At 37.7% G+C, this 26,323-nt stretch overlaps 1 protein-coding gene across 2 annotated transcripts in view; it reads right to left on the minus strand.

The window, feature by feature from the left end:
- LOC145687924 (mitotic checkpoint protein BUB3-like) overlaps nt 1-26,323 on the minus strand; it is a 111,023-nt gene that overhangs the window by 17,440 nt on the left and 67,260 nt on the right. For both annotated transcript variants that reach the window (XM_081761486.1, XM_081761485.1), the window contains 2 exons: nt 17,428-17,573; nt 2,998-3,112 (listed from right to left, as the gene is read on the minus strand). In XM_081761486.1, coding sequence (XP_081617612.1) covers nt 2,998-3,112; nt 17,428-17,573 — 261 coding nt within the window. The remainder of the gene's footprint in view (nt 1-2,997; nt 3,113-17,427; nt 17,574-26,323) is intronic.

Here is a 26,323-nt window from a genome sequence, read left to right on the forward strand (position 1 = left end):
ACGGCCATCAACCTCTACTACAGATGACAACATTCAGCAAGCTTGAGAGATGGTTCTGGCGAAGAGGCGAATCACTATCGATGAGGTAGCAGCTGCTTTGAACATCAGTCATGGCTGTGCCCATCAAATCATCCACGACGAGCTCAGATTTCATACTCGTAAGGTCAGACTTAGACGTGCAAAATGCGGTGCAAAACTGGCTTCACGACCAACCGAAAACCTATTTGGAAGGAATACGTAAGCTCGTTGACCGTTGGGCCAAGTGCATTGATACGGAGGGAGATTACGTAGAAAAATGATGTGCATAATGTAACCCTAGCTTCATGTAAATAAACTGTAGAATGAAAAGTGTAGATAATTTTTGACTCGCCCTCGTAGTAACATGGCCAGTTTCTTTATGTGTACATGCAAATCATATTAAATATATTACAAGTGAGTTTCGTTTCACAATGTGAATCTACGACAGACTTCCAAACTATGCGCATTCAATACTCAAGCTTCAAGTAGTACATCCATAACTACTGGTTGCAATAAAGGATTAAAACTAACACTATCCGAAGGAAGGAGCTGAAATGCGTGCTGTAAATGAGGAAAAATCCTAGGGAAAATCCTCACTCAGGGTGAGCAAACTATTGCACGCATTTCATAGTGTCCTTACCAGAAATCGAAGCCGAGACTGCTCGCACCAAAGCGAAAGCGTTAGCGACTACGCTAAGCGGGTCCACTCTACGGAAACAAATATTGAAACCGGCAGTACTACTAAACTTCAGTAGTAGTAGTAGTAGTACTAAACTTCAAGCACTTCCACTTTTCGAAGTGTGTTGTGGGTAATTGGTAAGTTCTTTTGACATGCTGAATCGATTGCAAGAAACGTTTGTCGCTATTTTGTACCGTTTTTGTTCTATGACGATAAATGTTGAAGCTGGAAATTGTTGATTTCAACCACTTACGGATTGAGTGTTAACGGAGGAGATGGAACCTATTTTTAGGACACTGGATCGACTGCTGCAAAAACAAAACAGCTTCTCGATCTCTCTCACGTTTCTGCTCTGATACCTGTCGACACATGAACGGATATACCCGTTCTATAAGCCTTCCGACACTTATGCATAGTATGGCGTGGAAGACCCGGGTTCGATTCCTGGCGGGAGCTCATGTGGTTCGGATTCCACGTTAATCAGTAGGTCCACGTCTCATATAGCCTCGCTGCTGAACGGGACGTTAAACTCAAAATCAACTCAACTCAACTTATGCATAGTAAAGTTGGGAAGTCTAAAAGTGATACAATCATTAATTTATTTACTACTAAAACCATACAACGTTGTTAGCACTCCTACTGTTATTTTATTTAAGGGAAAATGAAGAATAAAATCGTGGGGTCAAAATGCCTTATAAATTCATTACTCTCTTTAAATTTTGCGTTGACTCAAGAAGGAAGGCGAACTCGAAGGAATACGACCATTTTTTTTTTTTTTTTTTTTTAATGTTTACGTAGATATTGCACTAAGATATAGGGGCACTTCTCTTAATTTTTAGGTACATTAGATATACTGAATTATTACCCTAATCCGTGTTACAGATACACAACGTTACGATACGAGTCCTTAATAATATTTATCAACTCGTATCTAATAATATTTATCAGTTTATATATGGGGCCTCATCTACTTCGTTTACTCAGCCATTATTTTGCTATCTGACGTAGAATTAATCCGCTTTTTTTATTATTATTATTTTATTTACTTATTATTATTATTATTATTATTATTATTAAGGCCAAAATTAGAATTTGATTCTTTAATTTGGAACAGCATTTTCAAAACTTTGACAAACAAGACAGAATTTGTCCAAAAATGTTTTATTCGACTGCTATGTTTTAAGATGAAAATGAGCTACTATTCACATATCTATGAATATTGGAATGATTATTAGAGATTGGAAAGTCTTATGAATAGAAGAAAAAAAATCGACACAGTACGCATGCAAAAAATAGTAGATAATGCTTATATCAGTGAATATTGTGTACAAAACAGGTTTTAAAGTAACCAATCATAGCATAAGAAACAGCACGATTTTAGTTCCTCTGAATTCGAAATCTGAAATTTTGACAAGATTGACAGATTCTTTAAGCTCATTTTAGACTTACTGTATAAAATAATGTGAAACGTTCATGCGATCTGACTGATAGTGTTTAACCAATGACGTTTAGAAACATTCAACCAAAATGTAATTTTAAGATTGCCGTTCTTAGCTTGTCGATGTTTTAGATATATGGAGAGGAGTAGTAGTAGTAGTAATAGTAGTAGTAGTAGTAGTAGTAGTAGTAGTAGTAGTAGTTGTTGTTGTTGTTGTTGTTTTAATTCAATCGCAATGTAAGGCTCTGATACCACGTGCTGTACTTTTGCCAAAAGCTGTTCGCGGCACTAAAATAAAGATTATTATTATTTTATGAAAGATATTAAGGTTTAATGTAAACATTTTTAATTAAACGTATACATTCACAAAATAAAATGACAAAATGTAATATAGTAATATTAAGGTGTAAAATCAAGCGTAAGAAAGGGTATAATACAAAAGCATGGTAGGTTTTGTTATATCTATCATTCAGTTAATACTACAAAAAATAGGGATTGTTATTAACTTTTCTTTAATAGTTTGATAGTTATGATTTAAATCTTTGTGTCCTTCATATTTTTCAAACATGCTGTTTCACTTGCTATTACACGTTTCGTTCACAATGAACGATCTAGCAACACGTGTGGTGGAGCCAGTAGTTTCCACTGAATATCCTTGAGTTAGCATAGTTTACGCAAACAACTCTGTCGTACACAACTGGTAATAACTCATTCTAATACGTCTTCTATTGATTATGGATTCTCCTACATACATCAGGGTAAGCAGATACGTACATACATAGTTCACTGACACACATATAAAGATATCACTGAACGTAAATCTAGTCTGCAAGCAAGTACTCAATAACAAATGTAAAATTACCTCACTCGCGTGTACTCATCTGGGATGTTAGTGACGAATATATCGCACGGTGCAGCATTCTTCATCGTACTTCTATTCTGACATACAGGCATGCACCCGATTGCCAACGTGGACCCTACAAAGAAATAAACAGAAAGTATCCCATGAAGAACAAAAGTGTTTCGGGTCTGTCGTTCTTGACTTCACATTTTTTCTCCCTAATTTTAAGCGACATATTACATCTACACCAGTGCCGGATCTATAAACCACAAGACCCCGCGGTGGGGGGGGGGGGCCGGACCCTAAGGGGCCCAAGGGCTTTCAAAGGTTCCCCTGCACCATGTCTGTAAATACTAATTTTTAAAACACTTGAAAAAGAATGATATTTTCACAATAGCTTAATTACTTGAACTAAGTAATGAACTGCTAGAACTGACACCGACGCACGAGATGTCTTTTACTTTCAGTAATCAGTCTACCCAAAGGCCAGATTACCTAAGTATCTCAGCAATGATATTTAAAATCAAATCATCCATTGCCTGTCTTTCAACTTAGAAGCTAATTTGTTGAAGGGAATTAGAAGAGTGTCATTTTTCTCATTAATCATTAATTAAGGGTCAAACGAGTTTCATTATTATCTATGTAAATTTTACAGAAGTAAACGATAGCTTAGAAAGCGAAATTTCTAGACGGGTCGAGATTGAAGAAGTGTTCTTAGGATTTTCTCTTATAAGAAATCCAACTGCATCCAGACTTGCAACTCTAGCGTTAAGTCATTTGGAGAAATTGGGTTGTCTATGAGAAAATGCAGAGGGCAGGGATATAACTGCGCTGCTGTGATGACTGGTGCTTACTCAGGTATTCAGAAGATACTTCAGGAAATTAAGGAACGAGCTATATATATTCACTGCGCAGTACATAACATAAACCTTGTCATTCATGATGCCATCACAGATGTAAAGAAGTTGCCAGTTACTTCACAACGCTCCAGGATTTGTATATATATTTTTTGGCCAAAGTATAAATAGGTGAGATATTCTGTCATCATTGACAGGAGAATCAGATGTCACTTTGAAAAAGCTTAATCCAATCAGATGGGCCTCACAGTATGAGCCCATTGTAGCTATTAGGTTGAGGTATGCTAATGTAATGAAAACTCTGAAAATTACCACTCACAAGTAAGAAGGTTAACGAGGTATTAGAAACCGAGTGATTTGCGAAAGTCATGGGTTCCTTCGATTTTGTGTTTCTGACTGGTGCTGTCAAAAATAGTTTCACAACTGAACATCACATCACAACATCTCCAAACTAAGCAAATTGACCTTGATAAAGCTTTATGCACTTTTGAAGAGAGCCGAGAGGAATTGAAGAAACTGAGAGAAAAATACAATCAAATAAAACAAGAGACCACAGCTGTTGCTGCGAAGTGGAAAGTCAATTGTGTGTTCGTAGGAAAAAGGCAACCCAAAGTGAAAAAAACATTTCGATGAACTGGTAGATCATCATCAGTTTTCGTACACGGAGGCTTGCTTCAGGGTTAACGTTTACAATAGACTTCTAGATATCGCGCACAATGAAAGAGAGAACCGTTTTACATCGTTACAGAGAATTCTTGATGAAATTTCAATTATATTCCTGTCAGTACTTGTGAACCTTTCAGACGAAGAAATTTTAATTACGAGTGAAAAACTACAGAAGAAGACATTGGTCCGTAGGTACCATTGGAACTAATTTCCCTTCGCACTGGACTTGAAAACCATATTTCAAAGTTCAACACTGTTGTTGAATTGGCGGTATTACTATACGTCGAGTTTAAAACTATTGCCCCAAGTTATCCTGAAGTTTTGACTACTTTTGCTTTGTTCCTGACTTTACCCGTAACTGGTTTCCGTTGTAAGATCATTCTCAGTCGTAAAGAGCATCAAGAGCTATTTAAGGTGTTCAATGACACAGGAGAGAATGAGTGACTTGGGAATGTTGGTAATCAATCATGAAAGGCTTCAACCATTGAAAAGAGAGATCTTATACGGGAGTTTGCAGAGATGAAGTTGAGAAGGAAGGAGTTCTTGTAAAACGCAAGTATTTGAATCTCTATTCCATAGCAAATAGAGCAGTAGGAATATTTCATTAAAATATACCATTAAAAATGTATTAAATATAGAGGGGGACCCTTTCAAATATTCTTGCGGGTGGGGGAGCGGCGAAATTTATAGATCCGGTACTGATCTACACACATGGTTTTATAAAGAATCAAACACTAAAAACAACAGAAATATATTATTTTCTTCGCTTATAGATAAGAAATAGTCCAGTCATACTGAAAGAAAAAGAGATCGCCGTGTCAGGGACTGTATGACTTATGACGGTGTTTTTAGTAGCTGCAGCAGAGGCTTCCAACCTCTTCCTCACCTCTTTCTTCCCTACCGAACAAAAAACCTGTCCCTATCGAAATCAGATTCCTGTGGTAATTCCGGAACAAATTTTATAGAGGTGGTTGTTGTGTACTTCAGATTATATGCCCGTAGCCAAATTGCTTCTACAAAAATTGTTGCGTGAGTACCTTATGATTCTTATACATGTATGTTTGGATAGTGCACATATTGGTTCCTAACTGGAAGTCTTGACCTGACTACGGTAGGTCCCATAGTTTTGGAGTTGTGGACCTTTAAAGTTCTTTTTTTTTTTTTTTTTTTTTCGTGTCTTCGGCAGCCTATAACTCCCAAACGAAGCATTTGTGCACCCATGTTGGTCTATACTTTTTGTCTTATCTCGGTGTCAGGAATCACCTTCCAGACGTTGTCGGTGTTGTTTTGAAACACCCTGTATATCCCACGGCGAGCATACTATCCGGAGAAGGGACAAAGGAAAGAAAAAATAGGGGAGGCAGGAAGCGGCCTGGATTCTGTATGTAAGACATCATCCCAGCATTTCCTTGTGTAAATTAAGAAAACCCAGGAAAAACCTGAACAGCTGGTCTGAAAAAGCAGTTACATCTTTTCGACCAAGAGTCCCCACCGTGAATCGAACCCGGGACCGCTTCCACCAAAGACGAGAGCCTTAGTGACTACGCTACGCAAGGCTACTCTAATTATCCTCCAGATGACTGGCTAAATACCATGGTCACAAAATTTGGAAATTTCAAACTACATATGAATATCATTCAGACTCCTAAACATTTTACACCGTAATCTTTCCACAAAATCTTCCCTATAAATAGGTGACTAAATAACTATATTCGCGATCTCACAGCAGGAGCTCTTTGTAGCATTAATTTCATAACCTAAAGTGAAGAATTTTAAAGGCAATCAAATCTTTATTTATTTATGCAAAAAGTTTTAAAATATGTTTTGGCATTATTTCTCAAATAAGGAAGTAAAGGCTTCGCCTTGTACTTCTATATTAGGAAAGCGATCTTGTGACCTCAAGATGCGGAATTCAGAAATAGCTCTTAATGAATACATATAGCAACCAGAATTGCATATATATAGCAGAGTTAACGCAGCAAAAAGGGTGGCTAGGCAGGGACACAGTGTGGTGTCTCTCTCTCTGACAAAAGATTCAGACTGGTCGCGTTCGTCTAACTTTATTGTATATCGTTGTTGAAAAGTCTTTCAGTTGCCGATTTGTGTGAAGAACACTGACGATGGATAGGTATATAGCGTGATGTACGTAATATAAAGTATTTACCTTTGTTTTGCAGCAATAAGTAAGTCTATGCGATACAATGTAATTAAACGTCTGCTTAGTCTCTCGACAGGCACCTTATTATTTCATAATGTAAGCTTTACTTCAGTCATTAGAATAAATATGCTGATATCTCTGGTTTACGGTAATTCAGCATATTTTATTTCCCATGTGTTAGCTCCTCCACTATTTGTTTCATATTAATGTTTAAGGTAATTATTGTTATTAAATTCATCACTTCCACAAAAGGTACTAACACTACTTACAACCCGTCCCCTAATTTAAAACTATTTCTCTCCTAGTTAATTAATATGCAACTCTTATTAGCGCAATCCCAACTATACAGTGTTGGCCATTTCATTATGGTAAACGCGTAGTTACGAGATAACCTGAGAAATAACGTGAATTCTAGAGAATAATTTGTAGTTACATAAACATTTATTTGAATATCTGCATAGAACAATAGTAAACTAAGGTAGATACATATATTTGGTACAGTTAATACTTAATATGTCCGCCTTGGGTCTTGATAATGGCCAATATTCACTGTGGCATGCTCAACGTATTTGTTTGTATTGTCTCCTTGATTGTATCGTTGACTGTCCAAATTTCAACAATCCTGTGCATTAATATTCTTTTATTTGTGCAAACTACATCTTCGTTGACAGTATCCTTTAAAACTTTCCATACACTCTCGATTGGATTAAGATCTTGGCTATTGCCAGACGAGAGAAGCACTTCCAGACCCATGTCCTGAAAACATCGTGTGATATTCTTGACGGTGTGGCACGAGGCGACATCTTGCATGAAGACGCAGTTTCCATCTTGATATCATTCTTCTAATTGTGGAAGCATGATATTTTCAACAAAAGTTAGGTACTGATCACTATGCATGGTGCCTTGAACCTCATAAAGCCTGCCAGACCCCTTACTGGAAATGACACTCCACACCATCACTTTGCTGGGATGCTTGACTTTCTGCACTGTGCATGCTCCTAAGAGTTCTAAATGTTTTCTTCATACAAACCCGGTTTTGCAGTTCATTAGTTCAAGAATTGTTTCGTCCGAGAAACATACCTGTGAACAAACTAAAAACATTCTTGTGTTGAACCTTCCAATACTATGTCTGCTATCAAACAAACCGCAGCAAATTTGACTATTACCTTCCCCTACAAGAAACTGATAAAACAGTGATAGTACTCATCCTTTCCCAGTCCTCTGAAGTCCAGTTTTTGAATTGTTTTGCCCATTGGGGGCGCTTCTTCTTTATAGCACGTGTCAACAGTTGTTTCTTTCGTGGTTTGCGGGCCGGCATACCACGGGTGACATCCAGAAGTCCTAAAATGCAGAAGTCCTAAAAATATGGGCACTAGATCTAAATTTTAGGACTTCTGCACTTTAGGACTTCTGCATTTTAGGATTTCTGCACTTTAGGACTTCTGCATTTTAGGACTTCTGCACTTTAGGACTTCTGCAGTTTAGGACTTCTGCCATTTAGGACTTGTGCCTTTATCATTCACTTGCTTTAGTTCTGAAATTCGCCACCACCACACGAAATTGGGACGATGCAGCAACTAGTTGGCAATAATGTTACGAACGTATCTAATTCCAACAGTAACAGCTATATTTGTACTACTAAGATCGTTATTATCACTATCTGTTCTGCACTTATACACGAATTACAAAATACAACCTATTTCATTCTAAGAATTAATTACATAATTTGTTAAGAAATTCGTTTCTTTTGAATGGAGATACGAAAATCCCAAGACAAATTCCTAAAACAAAAATAAATAAATAAATAATAAAAAAATGTTTAAAAAGCATATTTTACCAGACTTCTGAAACCAAGCAAACATTCAGAATTGCAATATATACTGTGCGGAGCGTATTTTATTAAGAGTAGGACAAAAATCCACCAAAGTTTACTTAATTAGGACAAAAGCTCACTAGACATTTCACGAGTGAACATTAAATACCAACTGTATACATAAAGAACGCAGTAAATTTAAAATTGAGCAAAGAACATTTATTATGCAATACAGTGGGTGACATTAATAAGTCTTGAACGTGTAATGTAATTGTTTAAACCACCAATATAGGATTCTTCGTTTGTTTACTGTAGACTTGAAGTGGTGATATCACCGTTGAACAGCAGATGGCATTAGTAGAGGGGAAAGAGTTCTGAAAGTGGTATTCACCTTAGACAGCTGTTGTGATTTCGAACAACAAGTTACAATCTGAAGTATTGTGTCGTAAGCGGTTACGACATTCAAAGCCTTCAACAGTTCGTATGGGTCAGTTAGAAATGATCTTGACGTGTTTTGTGTATTAATCTTTTATTCTATGAAGTCCTGTAATCGCGGCATAATTTGTAAAGCCAGAGACCTTTCTTCCCGTAAAGTGGAAGTTGTCAAAACACTTCTGGTGAAAGGAAGATATACACAACAAATTGCTATTAGAGTTGGGGTAGGGCAAAAATTTGTGAGTAAAATCTCCGTTGCGATGAGCAAGAAGCAAATGTGTCAGCAAAATAGGCTTTGGAACAGTGGGTGAGATCCAAAGCTATTGCTAAGAGGTATCAAAATACTAAAAAAGATTGGCTCTGGGAAACAGAAACGTAACTTCTAGAGACTTAAACATTAAAATGGCTGAGTATGGTGTAGACATTTAGCCTGAAAATGTTCGAAGGGTTCTTTGTGTTAAGGGAATAAAAGCACTCAGGCCAAGAAAGAAAGCAAAAATTACTCCAATCATTACAAAGAAGCGCCTCGAATGGGCACGTGGCAAAGAACATTGGACTGCTGACGATTGGAGATTAGTGATGAATCATATCTTCGTGTCTGATGAATGTTACAATATGTGCAACTAGTGTTGCAAAGGTCTAGAAAAAACAAAAAGGAAATTTTGGGTAAAAAAACAATTTTTTACCGTTTTTCCCGAACCTGAAAAAAACGAAAAGATTGGGAAAAATTGAAATATTCGAATGTTTCACACATTATGCTTTTAAAATGAAAACTACACTATTTAATACTAGCAGCGTTCACCCCGCTTCGCTGCGGTCACCCCGGAACGCAATAAACTTTGTTACTTAGATAATTTTTACTTTTTCGCTTTCAAGTGATATGATAAAAACCATAGAAGATTGCAGTAAATCTTAACATTATATCGCCTGTCATTTATGTTAACCCGCCCCGCTTCGCTGCGGTCATCCCGGTGCTGGCATATTGTAAAAGTGTCTGTAAAAATAAGCAAATCAATTAAAAAATTTTAAACAGAAGATTCAAGCTATTTTCCGCTGTATATCGCCTGTCATTTATGTTAACCCGCCCCGCTTCGCTGCGGTCATCCCGGTGCTGGCATATTGTAAAAGTGTCTGTAAAAATAAGCAAATCAATTAAAAAATTTTAAACAGAAGATTCAAGCTATTTTCCGCTGTATATCGCCTGTCATTTATGTTAACCCGCCGAGTGACACGGTCATGCGGGTTGCATATAAATACGTTTATTTTTACCTATGATGAACTAATAACAAAGGATTTGTACGTTATGGACACTTGAATGGTCAATTATCTCAAGACACTGGTAATTAAAAATTAAAGTGATATGATAAAAACCATCTAGGGTCCAAATCCTAATAACCCCCCAAAAATGAAAGAAATTGGTTCAGCCGTATTAGCGTGATGAGCGGACAAAGAATTGTACGTTCTCTTTTATATATATAGATTTACTGCTTTACAGTTAAGATCATTGAGTAGTTATGTTTTTTGTATTAGAATAGGGAAATTTAATGGCAATAAATATATTTACACCATTCCTTTAAAGTTAGCACCGTGATAGAATGGAGTTATGGCTACAAAAAATTCTGAAATATAATCGAAGTTAGATTAAATAATATAGACGCATTTAAATTATCTTAAGTAATCTTATAAAGTTACCGTTTCATAGCAGGGAAGTGTTAAAATAACAGGGCCAGAATCATTTTAGTTAATACCAGTATGTTAAAATCAAATATCTATTTTATGGATACACGTATCTTCCTTGTGCTGTGTAAATTTTTGTAAATTTTGAACCCATTGGAAAAAATCTTTTGTTCGGAAATATTGGCAAAACCCGGATAATGTAATTTAAAAACTATTTATTCGCCTGATGCTAATCTTATTTGCTGTAACGTGTCTGCAGCATCTATACATACAACGTATTTCGCTAGCAGGAAAAATAGTTAAAGCAACATCTTTTAATTTTACTTTTTAGTTTTCTGATAAAAAATACCTCTTTATTATTTGTATACTTTTCGAAGAACTCAAAAAGAGAAACGATTTTCTTTACCGCATAAGTGCGTAAATTTGAGCAGCGACAAATATATTAAAGAATATAACATGTGAAACTTCCGTTCGTTATTCTTAAAGACTAGCAGATTACCCGTTCTTCATACGGGGAGAATAGTTTCATTTTCGGTATAAGGAGCGTCAACACTGTCACCAGTGAACTTAGGGACCCCAAAACTATGAGTTTGACACTAGTATCAGTCATTTTGACTTACTATTACATGTCATCCTCTCCCTTTAGGAGTAATAATGGGGGCTGAATTTGGATTTAAACGGCATCGGAAGTGTCACTGTTCATCTCAGCCACCCAGAAAAGTATGGATTCGACACTGATATCGACAATTTTCGACCACTTTTATATACCCACATCTTCTCCCGCCACAAGTTGCGGTGCTGAATTTGGATTTAAATGTCATCGGAAGTGTCACTGTTCATCTCAGGACCCCAAAAACCATGAATTCAACACTAGTATAGATCATTTTGGATCATATATATATCCGCCTCCAAGTTGCGGGGATGCATTTGGATTTAAAGTGCATCGGAAGTGTTACTGTTCATTTCACCGACTCTAAAAACTATGGATTCGACACTAATATCGGTCATTTTCGATCATCTTTATATATCTCTCCGCCTCCAAGTTGCGGAGATGAATTTGGATGTAAACGGCATCGGAAGTGTTATTGTTCATCAAAGCAACCCCAAAAACGATGTATTCGACTATAATATCGGTCACACACACACACACACACACACACATATATATATATATATATATATATACTATTTCATATATATACCCCTCTCCTCTGTCCCCAGGTCACGGCGCTTAATTTGGGTTTAAACGGCATTAGAAGTGTCACTGCTCATCTCAGCAATCCCAAAAACTATAGATTCAACACTAATATCAGTCATTTTTGATCATTTTTTTATATATCACCCCCTTCCCCTCCCTAAAGTTTCGGCGTTGAATTTGGATTTAAACTGCATCGGAAATGTCACTATTTATCTCAGTGGCCCTGAAAACTATGGATTCACACTAATATCGATTATTTTCCAACATTTTAATATACCACCCCCTCCCTTAATTTGCGGGGAAAAATTATTTTTTTTTAAACAGCATCGAACGTTAAACTCAGAATCAACTCATCTCAACTCAAAGGAATTTTGTTGAAAAAAATATAATTACATAGAATCACTCAACTAAGAATCTAAAATTGTACACAATTCCTTTTAAGACTGTAATCACATCATCAGATTTGTAATTTTCACAAACGTTCTTCGTAACACCGGCGTATTTTTTCTTTGTTCTGACTTCATATCCGCCAATTAACTTATTTTTTCCATTTGAACAGCACTAACAAGGAGACTTATGGAAGTGTAATTTACTGATTTGAATGAAACTTTGCATACTTGTAGAATATCAAAAAATAATCGTCACTTTTTTTTAATTTTATTTTTGGCAATGGTGCGGGTTTAAGGGTAGAAACCACTCTTTGAACGTTAGAGGTGGCCTCCAAGCATAAACAGAAAGCAATCATTAAAATAGAAGATTAAATGATACGACCAGCTTACTGTCAAGGAGGTTTTAGGACAGGTGATTCAGAACCTGACGTTGAAATTACAAAATTCAAATTGGCGGATCCAATATGATGATTACAATTACAAAGTCTTCTGGTTTGAAATGTTCTGCATTTAGCCAAGAACAATTATAATTGGCAGGGGCTACTGAGAGAAGGTGCAGACTGATTTGAAACCCCTTTTTGTACTTATTTTAACAGGACGTTTGATTAAATCTATAGCCAAAAAGCTAGAAGCCAGTGCCAATGCACTTGTCGCGAATGTGAAGCAACACATATTGGAAAATTAAATATTTATAACTCTGATCAATAGGTTTAATTTTTAAATGCAGACGGGATGTACTCTAGTGTTTACAGGGACACAAACAGTAGAAAGTGTGGTACAGTCAGTAAATTCTATGACTCGTAGCTACATCATACAGCCTTCAATTTCTGCAAATAGTGTTTTGTTATCACCACTTTTAATTGTTTTGTAGGAAAACAATGGAACATTTGGTCTTATAGTCCAACACAACCTCTTTAAATTTGAAGATATCCTTGTAAAAGCATCAAATCCGGAAAAATTAACATCAAGTCTTGTGAGATCATGGTTCCAAGAGATTTTTCTTCAAGCGTCTAATGCAAAGTCCTTTTTGTTATTAGTTTCGTGGAGTGGTCACAATTCAACTTTGACCTATTTTAAGAACAAAAGAGTAACTCATAATAGAAACAATTTCTGCAGGAACAACTGGTAGGATTCAGCCTCTTGTTGTGTTCTTTAGGCCGTTAAAAATTTTCTTGAGACATTTTTCTGACACTGTCCTTCTCTACAACTATAACATGAATTTACATCTCCGTAATAATATAATTAAGATCTCATCACTGATTCATAATCAGTTTTCTTTTCCTAGATTTGCTAATCTTATTGGGTATGCATGATATAAAAGCGGTTATTGGAAGAAAAACCATCTGTGTTTGAAAATTTTCTTTCAAAGATTGTGCAGCATTTTGCGATTTGTGCACAGTTATTGCCGTAATAAGGTGTGTGTGGTGTACACAATGTTTATGCATCACACACTTTTTTACTATATATCATTACCGTAAAACGTTTTCCCAATCAATTAATAATTATAACATTTGAGGATATAAGAAGTTCTGACATAGAGTGAAGCGAGGGGACTCACTATAAATAAGTAACCCTTGCCAATTACAGAAACATTTAATTTTTATTTTATTTATTAATTTATATATTCTACTTCGTGAATTTATTTCTCCCTAACGAATAATTTTCATTTTGAAGAGTGGACGTTTCGGTGTAAACATTAGAACTTTTACACCGAACCAGCCTCACACCTAAACGTCCTTACACCGAGCAATCCGTACACCGAAACGCCCTGCACCAAAACGTCCTACACCGAAACAGCCGTATCCCAGGAGTAGTTAATTACGAATATGACAATTATTTGCTACAGAAAGACTTCTGTACAAGAAATATATGTGTAAAAATAATTTACTTCAAAACAACACAAGGAAAGCAAAATTTATGACGTACATAACTAAAACACAATATTATGTTACTAATATGAAGTCAATGGTGTGGAAATAGAGAAAAACAGACATTATGAAAGATCTGGGAATCACATTTGGTAGAAAGTTAAAATTTTGTCAACATAGAAATATATCATGGAAAGAGTAAGAAAGGACAATAGGCTTCATTTATTTATTTATTTATTTATTATTTCAGAACGATAGAATATGTATTTATACAAATAACTTGTAAGAACTAAGGCTCTGTAAAATGAAACAGTATATCTAAAACTTTGACTAACAGATTGACAGTATTCTTCTTACGGACGCGATGGTAGCGCCACAAGAGATTTTTAGGACTTCTGCCTGGGTATGATTTTTAGGACTTCTGCCTTTTAGGACTTCTGCATTTTAGGACTTCTGCACTTTAGGACTTCTGCCATTTAGGACTTGTGCCGCGAAATAATTTTTAGGACTTGTGCATTTTAGGTCTAATGCCGTTTAGGACTTCTGCATTTTAGGACATCTGCCATTTAGGACTTGTGCATTTTAGGTCTAATGCCGTTTAGGACTTCTGCATTTTAGGACTTCTGCCATTTAGGACTTCTGCCGCGTCCCCGCATACCACTTCCACAAAGCCGCCTTCGTACTGTTCTGCTACTCAGTTGCATTCCGAATGCTTCAATTTTGAGTTTGAGGCGTTTAGAACAAATTTTCCCCATTTTTCAGGCTTAGGTGGAACAACACACGATCATACTCTGGGGTAGTTACTCGTTTTCGTCTACACTTGCCTTTCGGTTTGGGCTCCCGGAACCCTCAGATTTCAGTGAACGGTTCAATTTGGACACACTTGTTGCGAAACAGACATTGTTTGGGTATTTCACTTTGTGTCATGAAGGTATTCTCCAGCAGAACCTTGATCTCGCCGCGCCTTCTTGGAGGAGGGTCTGCTCTCTTACCCATTTTAATGTCAGAACGTTCAGGCTCTATAAGAAGAAGAAAACAGTTCTTTCCTTATGAGCTTTTACTTGCACACTACATGTAATAAACACCTGCATCAACGAGAAACACCGACAATTTCACAGCACCATCTACCTTGCACCATTTATATTTCTCGACACTTGCTCACTTGTTCATTTAGCCAGGAATACACTTAACCTTGCCAATGCCGTGATGTTTGTAGCATTATTTCTCTACACAGAGACCCGTCAGCCAGCACACATTTCATGGTGGAACTGATGTTTCTGAACGAATTATTCTTGAGGCAATTCGTTTGATGCAATGCTTAGAAACGACGACGAAATACATAAACAACACATAAATTCATTTTACCATAACAATTTGGCCAAGACTGTATATAACACAAATTAAAGGGGTACTTCCGATTGATGTGGAAAGCTGAAATTTGACATGATTGTAGCTTTCCGGGTCTAACCGATAGGAAAATTTGCCAAAGTGAATATTTTTAATTTTTATGGGTTCTAAAGGAGGGATGAAGAATTCCCCCATGTTATTTAAATGGATCTTTTTTTTTTTTTTTGTTTTTTTTGTTTGACCTATAATTTCATATTTCAGGTACTTGGAATTAGAATAGAAACTTGAAATTCGGTATGCGTGTACGTTACCGTTAGCATTACGTAAGTAAATCAGTAACTTTAGAGTAGTTTTATGGAGAACTGAAAAATCTTTCCCATGTTATTTATATGGGACACCATTTACATCTCAAAATTATTGGGCACTTCCTGTAGGACTACAATGATCAAATTTGACATGATTATAGTCTTCTGGGACTAACTGACAGAAAAATTACCATAAGAGAATATTTTTAATTTTTAGGGGGTCTAAAAGGGAGATAAAGAAATTCCCCATGTTATTTAAATGGATCTTTTTCTGGACATATAATCTCATATTTTAGGTACTTGGAATACAAACTTGAAATTCGGTATTTTTGGAAGTTTTCGTTAGCGTTACCTAAAGAAATCAGTAAAAATAAAAATTTTCAACTTTAGAATGGTTTTATGGGGAACTGAAAAATCTTCCCCATGTTATTTATATGGGACATCTTTTCCACCCCAAAATGTTTAGACACTTCCACCAAGATTAGAATGATTCGGCATTTTTGAAGCCTTCCGGGAATAACCTACAGGAAAATGGTCAAAAGTGAATATTTTTAGTTTTTAAGGGATCTAAAGAGGGATGAAGAAATTCCCAAGTTATTTAAATGGCCATTTGGTTGGGAAACAAAATCTTATTTTTAAGTAGTTGAAATAGGAAAAGAAACTTGAAAATCGGTAGAATTGTGGTTTAAGAGGTACGACGTTGTAGGCCGACCAAACGTGGGAGTTTGGGGCAAACCCCCAGCTGACCGAATTCAGGAAATATTAAGAACAAATGCACGAAATTCACTCTTGATGCAAAGGCTGATACATCAGAGATGCGAGGCCGTAGGCCGCGCAAACCGCGTTGATATGGGCGCGGAGCCCCGATCCAGACAATCACATATATATAATTACACGACAAATGACTCCTTATCATTAGAGAATGGAAGTGTCAATTATTTGGAGTGTGCATATATTTAAATGTCAAGTTTATAATGTGGATCTCCTTCAAGTGACATCAAACATCCATGATTAGCAGCATAGGAGAAACATAAATAGCTGCAATCATAAGGCGCCATGTAGCTTTCAAAATTCTAGTTATGAATAATCTTGATGAAAATACAACGCGAAATACAATAGTTCAAACATTGAACACAAATATTGGTGCTGCAAATTACAGCATAAACCAGACAATTGTAAAATGCAAAAACACAAGACAAATCGTCTGGTAATTACTCAAACTAATAACGGTCATATAGAAAATCCAGGCAAAAGGATAAAGGTAATAATTAGAGTCATTTTTCTACGAGCTACATACTGGTACATTCTATCATGTACCTACCTTATTTATTTTATCCATACAGGGGCTACCTTTCAACCCAACGATCACGCGTCAGCGACTCTCCTAACAACGATAACCCGTCAGTGCCATTACCCACACCCAATTCGTTTTTTTTTTTTTTTTTTTAACCGCCTCGCGGGAGTTTTGAGCCAATGACTACCCCCGCAAAACACATTAGTATTGAACCTAGTACAACTGGTAACACACAGGATAGACGTAAACGTATAATCTATCTTTGTTCCGAATTTAGAAATATCCAAGCAAAAACAGCCTACATTTCATCTACCTTTAACATATGGAAGGGCAGTTATGTTAAAAGGCTGTATAGTTAACATTTTTATAGTTACATTAAAGTTTCTTATAGCTGATACATATGCATGTGGACATTTCATAGGCACAATAACAAATGTAACTTACCATCATCACTAAAACACAGTGAACTTATAGGATTTTGGTATCGTTGGAGCTGCGAGACTCGTTTCCTTAGCACGGGATCCCAGATACTTACAAATCCATCAGAACCGCCGGTGGCAAATACATCATGGCTGGAGTTAGGCAAGAATCTGGAAGAAAGAGTGAAGTCAACTTTCACGAACGAACAATTGCTTACATTCTCTACAATTTTCTCGTTATTAGCTACATATTTCATTAAAAAAAAAAAAAAAAAGTAACATTACTAATAACAGCAAATCATAAGTTGCGACTATTTTAAAATACGTGTAAGTTTAACATCTTTAACGAATTATCAAAAACCAAATCATATAGATTAAACCAGTGACTTCCCACCGATATGATGCACAGTTCCAAAGGGTATGCCACGTAATTTTAGAATTTAAATATCATGAAGCACGTAATAATTACTTAAAATCAATTTTGAGACAGACTACACCAGTCAACGCCTCCAGTGGCAGCCATAATGCTTAATACTACATAAAGTCACTATCTTATGGAAACTTGTCTTACATTATTACAATAAAAATTAAATAAGTGCGGTGCCGTGGATGTTCAGTAAAGTGTGTCGCCAGTGAAAAAGGTTGGGAGCCAGAGATTTAAAAATGAAATGAAATCTTTGAGTTTTACGTCCCGCGGTTATGCCGGTTAGGCTAAAGGAGACGGTGATTATGAGAAATGAATGAAATGGTCGAATGAAGAAAGTGGGAGGAAACGGGAGAACCCCAAGAAAACCCACGCACACGGTGTTTGTCCACCACAAAGTTCACTTGGCGGAGGCTGGGATCGAACCCAGGACCCCAAGCCCCAGAGGTGAACGCTCTACCACTGAGCCACCGCGGCCCCCACAATAACTTAAAATCGCTGCAAGATCTTTTAGTAGAATTTTAGCACTGAGTATTTGGTTGTTCATTGCATCCTTCTACCAAATCAGTCTGGAAAATGATGTCCGTGAACCGAGCCCTATTGAGATGAGAACTAATTTTAAGATGTATGCCAAACATTAGCGCCGAATTAGTGATTACTAGGGGCACGAGTTTTTTGCACTAAAAATTTGAAAATGTCGCGTTTCGTTTTTCATATTTCGCGTTTTGTCGCTTTTTCCAAATAATGTTTCTCAGTTTGTAGCTCTAGGGAAAAAGATATTCCCTGACATTCTTACAATTGTTTCTTTTATTCATAGATCATTGCAGAAATAAACCATTAACTACCTAAAAACAAAATACGCTGAATATTTCACTTGACACTGTAAATTTCACTTATACAAAATTGTATTTTGTAAACCAAACTGAAGGAAAATCCTTCCCATCCAGCCGCGATGGTGATAGCTAACGCGTAACATATTCTCTATAGTCGTGTCCTAATCACTCAAAATGCACCGTTCATGCCACGTCCTACCCTTCCGTAAGAGGAAAACTGGCATTTTCAAATTAATGAAAACTTATTTAAAAAAAAAAAAAAAAAAATCGAGTATTGTTAGAAATTTCGCGCAAAACTGTCAATTTCGCGTTTTATTGCACAACGGAAACCAATGAAAATACCCTTAAAATATCATAAAATGTCAAGAAACTGAAAATTAATTAATTCTGACGCATTTCGTTTTATCGCGCATTGCGAAAAACTCTTGCCTCTAGTGATTACGACATACAAAATTAAAATAAGTGCTATTACACCAAATATCGAAAATTATGGAAAATTTGGAAGGTCAGGTACACTCCTAAGTCCACCTATGATTACTGAAAATTTAGTACCGAATGTGTACTTGTACATGAGCACAAAAACGACATTTGTATCACTAGTACAATAAATAAATAAATAAGCTTTGAAATTGTAATATAGCGACACAGGAGGGGGTGGGGGAACTACCGTCCACTGAGTAAACCGACTAGAATAAAAAGTGCAATATGTCAATAAAATAATATAACTCTGAATTTGTGCTGATTAATGAACTAGGAAATTAATGCTATTAATGGAAAGGAGAAAATTGCGCATAATATATTTAGCAGATTTTAATTATATTTATTGTGCAGAAAGCTACTGTACTAGTGCTTATTTATTTACTAGCAGAAATGTCCGTTCTCCGCACGGGTCAGATAAAATATCTATGTACATAAACTGAACAACGAAAGAAAAACTAAACATTTTTAAAATTGAATCTATTTTGTGTGAAGGCATATCCGACAAAGAAAATGTGTTTCCATTGGGATGACTTTAATAGCAAACACGGTTTATACTTAATACAACCATTAACTAACCTGTTTTTAACCATAATAAAACCATCTACTAATAAACAGAAAAAAATGAAAGTAGACAAAACTATGGATTTCACACAAATATTGGTCATTTCAGATTATTTTTACATGTCTCGGCACACTTTTTAGTATGTTCCCATGTCCCCGTTTCTTAGCTGATGGGGACTAAATATAAAAGTAAACACTTTCTTGCGTTTCACCATTGAGCTCAGCGACCCCGAACTATGGATTTAACTCTAATATCCAGCAGGTGGCTCTGGCCTGCATATAATAGTAGCTTAATTTGAAAGTCATTGGTAATGGAAGCGTCACCACTGATCTCAGCGACCGCGAAAACTATGGATTTGACACTAATATCGGTGATTTTGGATTAATTCTAAAACATTCTGGAATATTCGATCAATAATGATTTGTGTAGAAAGAAAAGCAACATTGAAATTGAAAATAAAAATGCACGCATTGTCGTTAAAATTTAACCTTTTTTTTTTTTTTTTTTTTTTAATAGCACAGTAACACCGTTGCTAGGGGTTTTCTCCCTCTAGGACCCCTGCTGGTCCAAACCGAAACCTTCTTCATGGATGGGAGATACAGGGCTACAATATCATATAACTCCCATGGGACTCCGGGTCTTGGTTTCGGGGCCTTTGTGGCACGCACGGACAAACCACACTTACTTTTATTATATATATTGATTTATACTTATTTCTGGACATTATTGGCATCTATGGCCTTACGTCCGTCACGTATGACGGATAACATCCCTTGGCAAGCCCACTATCCGGGAAAAGAGGGAAAGGAAAGAAGAGGTCTAGGACTTCCAGGTTACGTACCATCCCGGCATTTGCCTGGTGTGAATGACGAAAGTCAGGAAATAACTCACTCAGGATGGCTGTCCTGAAAAAGCTGTTACACCTTTTCAGCTTATCACCATCACCATCGGCAATCGAACCCTGGACCGCTTGCACCAAAGGTGACAGCGTAGTGACTACGCTACGCGGGGTCACGTTTAATAAGTTAGTAGTTCTCCCAGCAGCTATTAGCTTGACACTGTAACTACAAGGGTCGGTCAATATATTTTTGCCCTCGTATAGAAAGGTTTTAGCTATTTGTATGCAAATTATGTACGAAATGCAGCAACATCTGATGAGACTAATTGTGTAAATTTTATGCTTCTAGGCAGGGTTGGCTGGTTTAAACCAAGGTGGTTTAAACCATGGTTTAAACCAAAAAACGAAAAATGTTCGTAAAAGTGTGTGTTCGTAAAATCTTGATGAACACACATTTGTGGGTTATCAGTTTTCACTCCCGTATATTATTCGTATTATATTCAGACCTAAATTCCCCATTAATTACTCAAAAAGATTATACTACAAAAGCAACTTTTTTATATAAGTTTATAAATGTTCGTTTTGTGATTTTTTTGTAGCTATTATTATTGTTGTGTAATTGCAATCACAGAAAAATTCTAAATATTGTTTCGTTTCAATGTTTACTATTGATAAAATACATCGAAATGCCGTACTTTTTGTGTGTGTGTGGGGGGGGGGGGTCATACAGACCCCACGAGAGGCATTTAGTGAAATGAGAAGTATCTTTGGTATCTATTTATGTATAAATGAGTCTGAGCCAAAGTGAACTCAAATAATTCGTGTCTTTAGTCACTTTTCTAACTGATATGCAAATTAAGTCGTTGTATTTCTTTAATTTGGACCAATAAAAGTCGTTGTTAACTAACTTGAACTAAATTAGTTCTTCTGTACTCCGTAGTACTTTGAAATTGTCCATATGTAATTCTGTATAATGGTTTCACTTGTGCAACTGTTCATCTTTTTGTCCTTCTGAAATGACTCTTGACAGTTATATTAAGAAGCATGTAAGATCAGTACAACGTATTTTTATCAGGATTTCTTCGTGAGTGAGTCGGCAGACGTATCGTATTTGTGGCCAATTAGTCCTGGTTCCGAGTTCAAATGGAGGACAATTTCTCTCGGATGTAACTCGAGAAGCAGTTTTTATTACGCTTTAAGCTTATGTGACCCCTTCCAGCATAACCCGGATGTTACATCATAACATCAAGGCGAAACAAACTTATTTCTGACCATATATGATATGAATACATAGAGCAAATTATTTAAACCAAATAAACCTCATTTAAACCAAAAAAACCTGGTTTAAACCCAAAAAAACTGGTGTTTTTGGTTTTTTTAATAAAAACCATGGTTTTTGCCAACCCTGCTTCTAGGTTCAAAACTGTTGAAGATATGGCGTCTGGAAAGAGTGATAGTGTATAACTGACACTGGCAAAAGTGGAATATCGCGCGGTCATGAAGTTCCTCCGTCTAAAGAGGATGAAAGCCAAGGACATCTATGCAGAGATGAAAACTGTTTATGGTGAAAAGTGCCCATCCTTAAGCACTATTATAAAGGTAACAAAGAAAGTTCTGTCACTTTTTCACGCACCACTTTCGAACATCGATATGTCACCTAAGACGTACCTAGAGATCAAAAATAGTCCCGATCAGCATTGACGAATTTCTCCTAACGTTCCGGAAGCCCATGGATTCCATTGCGGCAGAACTTGGCGGGGCCGTGAAGCGAAAAAGGTATCAAGTGCATTTTGCACCTCTACTAGGGATTTGAACTGGCGTCCTTTAAGGTGATTGTCTAAGGAATGGAACAGGTGATAATCGGACGGTGCAATGTCCAGGGAGTATGACGGATGCAATAGTGTTTCCCATCCAAAGCGTAGAATGGTTCCCGGGTCATCCTAGCCACATGGGGCTTAGCGTTGTTCTGTAACAGGAAGAATCCTTTACGATTCAGAAATGCTGCCTCCAGAGTTTTGAGTTTTTCTTGAACACGGCTCAACGGCTGACAGTACACAGTTGCACTGATGCTCTGACCAGCTGGTAGCAGTTCCCGATGCACGATGCCACGAGCAGTCTACCAAATACACAGGAGTGTGGACGGCAGACAGCTTCTTCGCGTGCCGATCGTCAATTGGGACACTTGACGAAGCGGTCACCAGGCGGCAGCACGGATGACCACTGCAGTCTTCTCACATACCAGCAAGTACTCGCCCCCATTGTTGTGAAGCAGTCTTTCAAAACAGCAGCTCGACAGCAACCGGCATCAGGCAGAGGACTCCAGCCAGACAGAAACCACCAGATGGCTTATCACCAGGAACTTTTGGACGCACGTAGCTAACCTTTTCTTTATATATATATATATTTACCTGTAGTCAGGGCCCTCAGTTCCCAATAATTTGTAACATTATTAACGAAAAGTTTTTGCTCATATAAACTTTCTCTCATCCAAAAATTTGTTTCTTTTTCAGTAAATGATTCTTGCCACTGTGTTTGATTATGCGTATTGGCGCAATTACTTGTGCTTACTACTGAGGCAAGTGCACCCTCGTATTCACTAGAATACGACGGTTACAAAAAGACCTTGTTCTGGTGCGCTGCTTGATTCGGCTGTTTTGGAACCGGTTCACGGGATGCTAACCTATGATGACGGCGCCGTGAAGTTTCATATAGGACCCACTTCTCATCACATTATAACCCCCCTGTCCAAAAATTAACCCTCCTTCCTCAGACGAGATAGCAAAGAAACACAGATGTCTGCTCGCGTTGCCTTCTGGCCCGGAGTCAAATCATCATCGTGCATTGTCAAATCAACCCATCGATCCAACTTTTACTGCTTCCTAAGTTGATGGAGGTGCTGCCGAATGGTTTCTCCACTCACGGCGTTTGACCAGTTTGAACTCGTAGAGCATACACGCCCTTATGACACTCTGTGGAGGTCCCATGTTCACTTTGTCCTTACGCAAGTTCACGGTATAACTGAACTGCCACAACCACGTAGTATGTTGGATATACCCACACCAACAATTGACCTTCATCTTATCTCCATTCGCATTCAACTCACGGTGTGAGTGCTAATGGAGCACAGAACTCCACAAAAAGCGACAGCACTTTCTTGGTTACCTTTATAAAATATGGAAAAGAGCGGAAATGTGGACGGATGAGTTTGGAGGACTCATCTAGAAAGGGAAGGCCGTATTCAGCGATTGAGGACGATATGATTCGGAAAGTGGAACTCCTAGCGATGGACAACAGACGAATAACCATAAATACTATTGTTAATGAGTTGATTTCCCATGGATCAGTATTCACTATCTTTCATTATCAATTGCACCTATCCAAAATGTCCGCACGGTGAGTTCCCAGGTTACTCATTCCTTTTCAAAAACAGCAACGCGCTTATTGTGCATCGGAAGAGTAGGCTCTCTGTGTACCCAATGAGAACAACTTTTTCGATCGTCTCGTGACAATGGATGAATGTTGGGTATATCACTTTGACTCAGAGACTAAAGTGATAAGTAAACATTGGAAACATAGCAGTTCCCAATTCCATAAAAAAGGCCCGTATGCAGCCTTCTGATAAGAAGGTCATACTTGCAGTTTTCTGGGATCGCAAGGGCATTATTGTTACTTTTAAGAGCTCCTTCGTGGGTAAGCGGTTAGTGTACCCACCTTTGGCGTGGGAGACCTGGGTTCGATTCCCGGCGGGAGCTCATGTGGTTCGGATTCCACGTTAATCAGTAGGTTCACGTCTCACATAGCCTTGCTGCTGGAAAGGACGTTAAAATCAACTCAACTCAACTATTCTTACTATTACCTAACTTATGGCATAGTGTAACAGGAACATATTACAGAGGCCTGCTGGAAACACTTCGCGATGCCCTAAAGAAAAAGCGCTGTGGCATCCTCACCGAAGATGTTCGCCTGATAGTTGGCAATGATCCCGCCCAGACAGCCCAGGAAACAAAGAATCTTGTCCAACGCCTATGATACCGATTACTTCCCCGCCCTCCATATTCACCTGACCTCACACCGTCAGATTTTTTCTTGTTTCCAAAACTGAAACAGTCTCTGAAAGGACGGCGTTCTTCGTCAGATGCGGAGGTCATTGCTGCAATGGAGCACTGGTCTTCCAGCCAGTGTGACACTCTGTACAAAGAGGGGTTGTGGAAGCTGGAAGACCGGTTGCAGAAATGTGTTACATTGGTTGGTGACTATGTAGAGAGAGACTAATCATATGTCTGCATTTCACCCTTTTCCCTCAACCCTTTCACAGTAAGGACAAAAACTTATTGACCGCTCTTCGTATTATATAAAAGAGTAGAAATGTGTGAATCATCGCCCAAGCCATACTACTACGGGTATTAACGTGAAATCGGGGAGAGAATACTCATTTTGTCACTAAAATAAAAGGTAAGGAAGGATTTTTGGAAATACCCACTCTAAGTAGTTAATGAGAGTAAGAATAGTGTCTCACGACCCATCCACCTTATAAATGAAACTAGGAATACGAACTTTTCATTAAAAATAAGGGAACACGTATTTCAGTGTTTTCGAAAATTCCACTCCAAGAGGAGGAAAGGGTGACATTTATAAACTACTTAAATTTCCTTTTGTCCAATCAAAAAGTCCCAAATGTGAAGATTCACTTAAGACAGAGATACGAAATTCGGTATATAACCTTTTAATTTAAAGCAAGGAAGCGCGTATCCCAAAGTTTCTGAAAATTAAACTTCTTAGGGGGAAAAATGAGCCTTTTGAATGAACCTCGCAGTGGACGACCACATGCGTTGGATGACAATGCCCTGAAAGCAGCCATCAAGGAGAACAGTGGTCTAACGTGTGATAAACTTGCAGAAAGGTTCCATGTTTCCGCTGAAACAGTCAGACTGCAGCTGCGTGGGATAGGAAAGTCATACAGGTTACGCAAGTGGGTACCTCACACACTGTTGGCAGCCAACAAGGAACAACGAGTAACAGCATGTTTGTTCTTCCTCACTCGGCACCTAAACATACGCATCTTTGATCGCTTGCTCAGTGGTGACAAAAAGTGGGCCATCTATGACACTTCGAAGCGTACCAGACATTGGTTGTCGCCACGCGACCCTACTCATCACACCTCAAGACCACCTCTACACTCACGAAACGTTCTCTCTTTATGATGAAATTGTCGGCAAGTGGTGCATTACCAGCTCCTTCCACCTGGTCAGACCATCATTGATCATCTCTACTCTTAGCAATTGCAGAAAGAGGCACTGTGCATTGCGACAAAAGGGGCTGGCAGTGGTGAATTGCAAGTGTGCTCTTCCTGCACGACAATGCCAAGTCACATGTGCGTCAGAGCACCCGGGAGACCCTTCAGCAACTTGGCTGAGAGACACTGTGCTACATTCATCGGACCTTGCGCCAACAGATTACCACCCTGTTCCATTCCCTTGAAAACCACTTCCGTGAAATACACTTCGCAAATGAGGGAGACCTGCGGAACGCATTCACGAAGTCCTTTGCATACACGACCGCATAGTTTTATCACCAGAGTATTGTACAGCTGCAGAACGTTGGCAAAAGGTGTTGGTTGCTGATGGAGATTACTTCGAAACCTAAAGGTAAGTACTGTCCACTCTATTGCTCTTTGTTTATCACTGCTCTAGAACAACAAGAACTTTTTTGGTTACTCTGTAAAATACATGAGCATTATTGTCTCTTCAGCAATATAGCAGTTAAGCAGCGCTCCTAAAATCGTCA

This window comes from Thermobia domestica, chromosome 6 (genome assembly GCF_964235325.1).
Source record: "Thermobia domestica chromosome 6, izTheDome1.hap1.1, whole genome shotgun sequence".
NCBI classification, from domain to species: Eukaryota; Metazoa; Arthropoda; class Insecta; order Zygentoma; family Lepismatidae; genus Thermobia; species Thermobia domestica.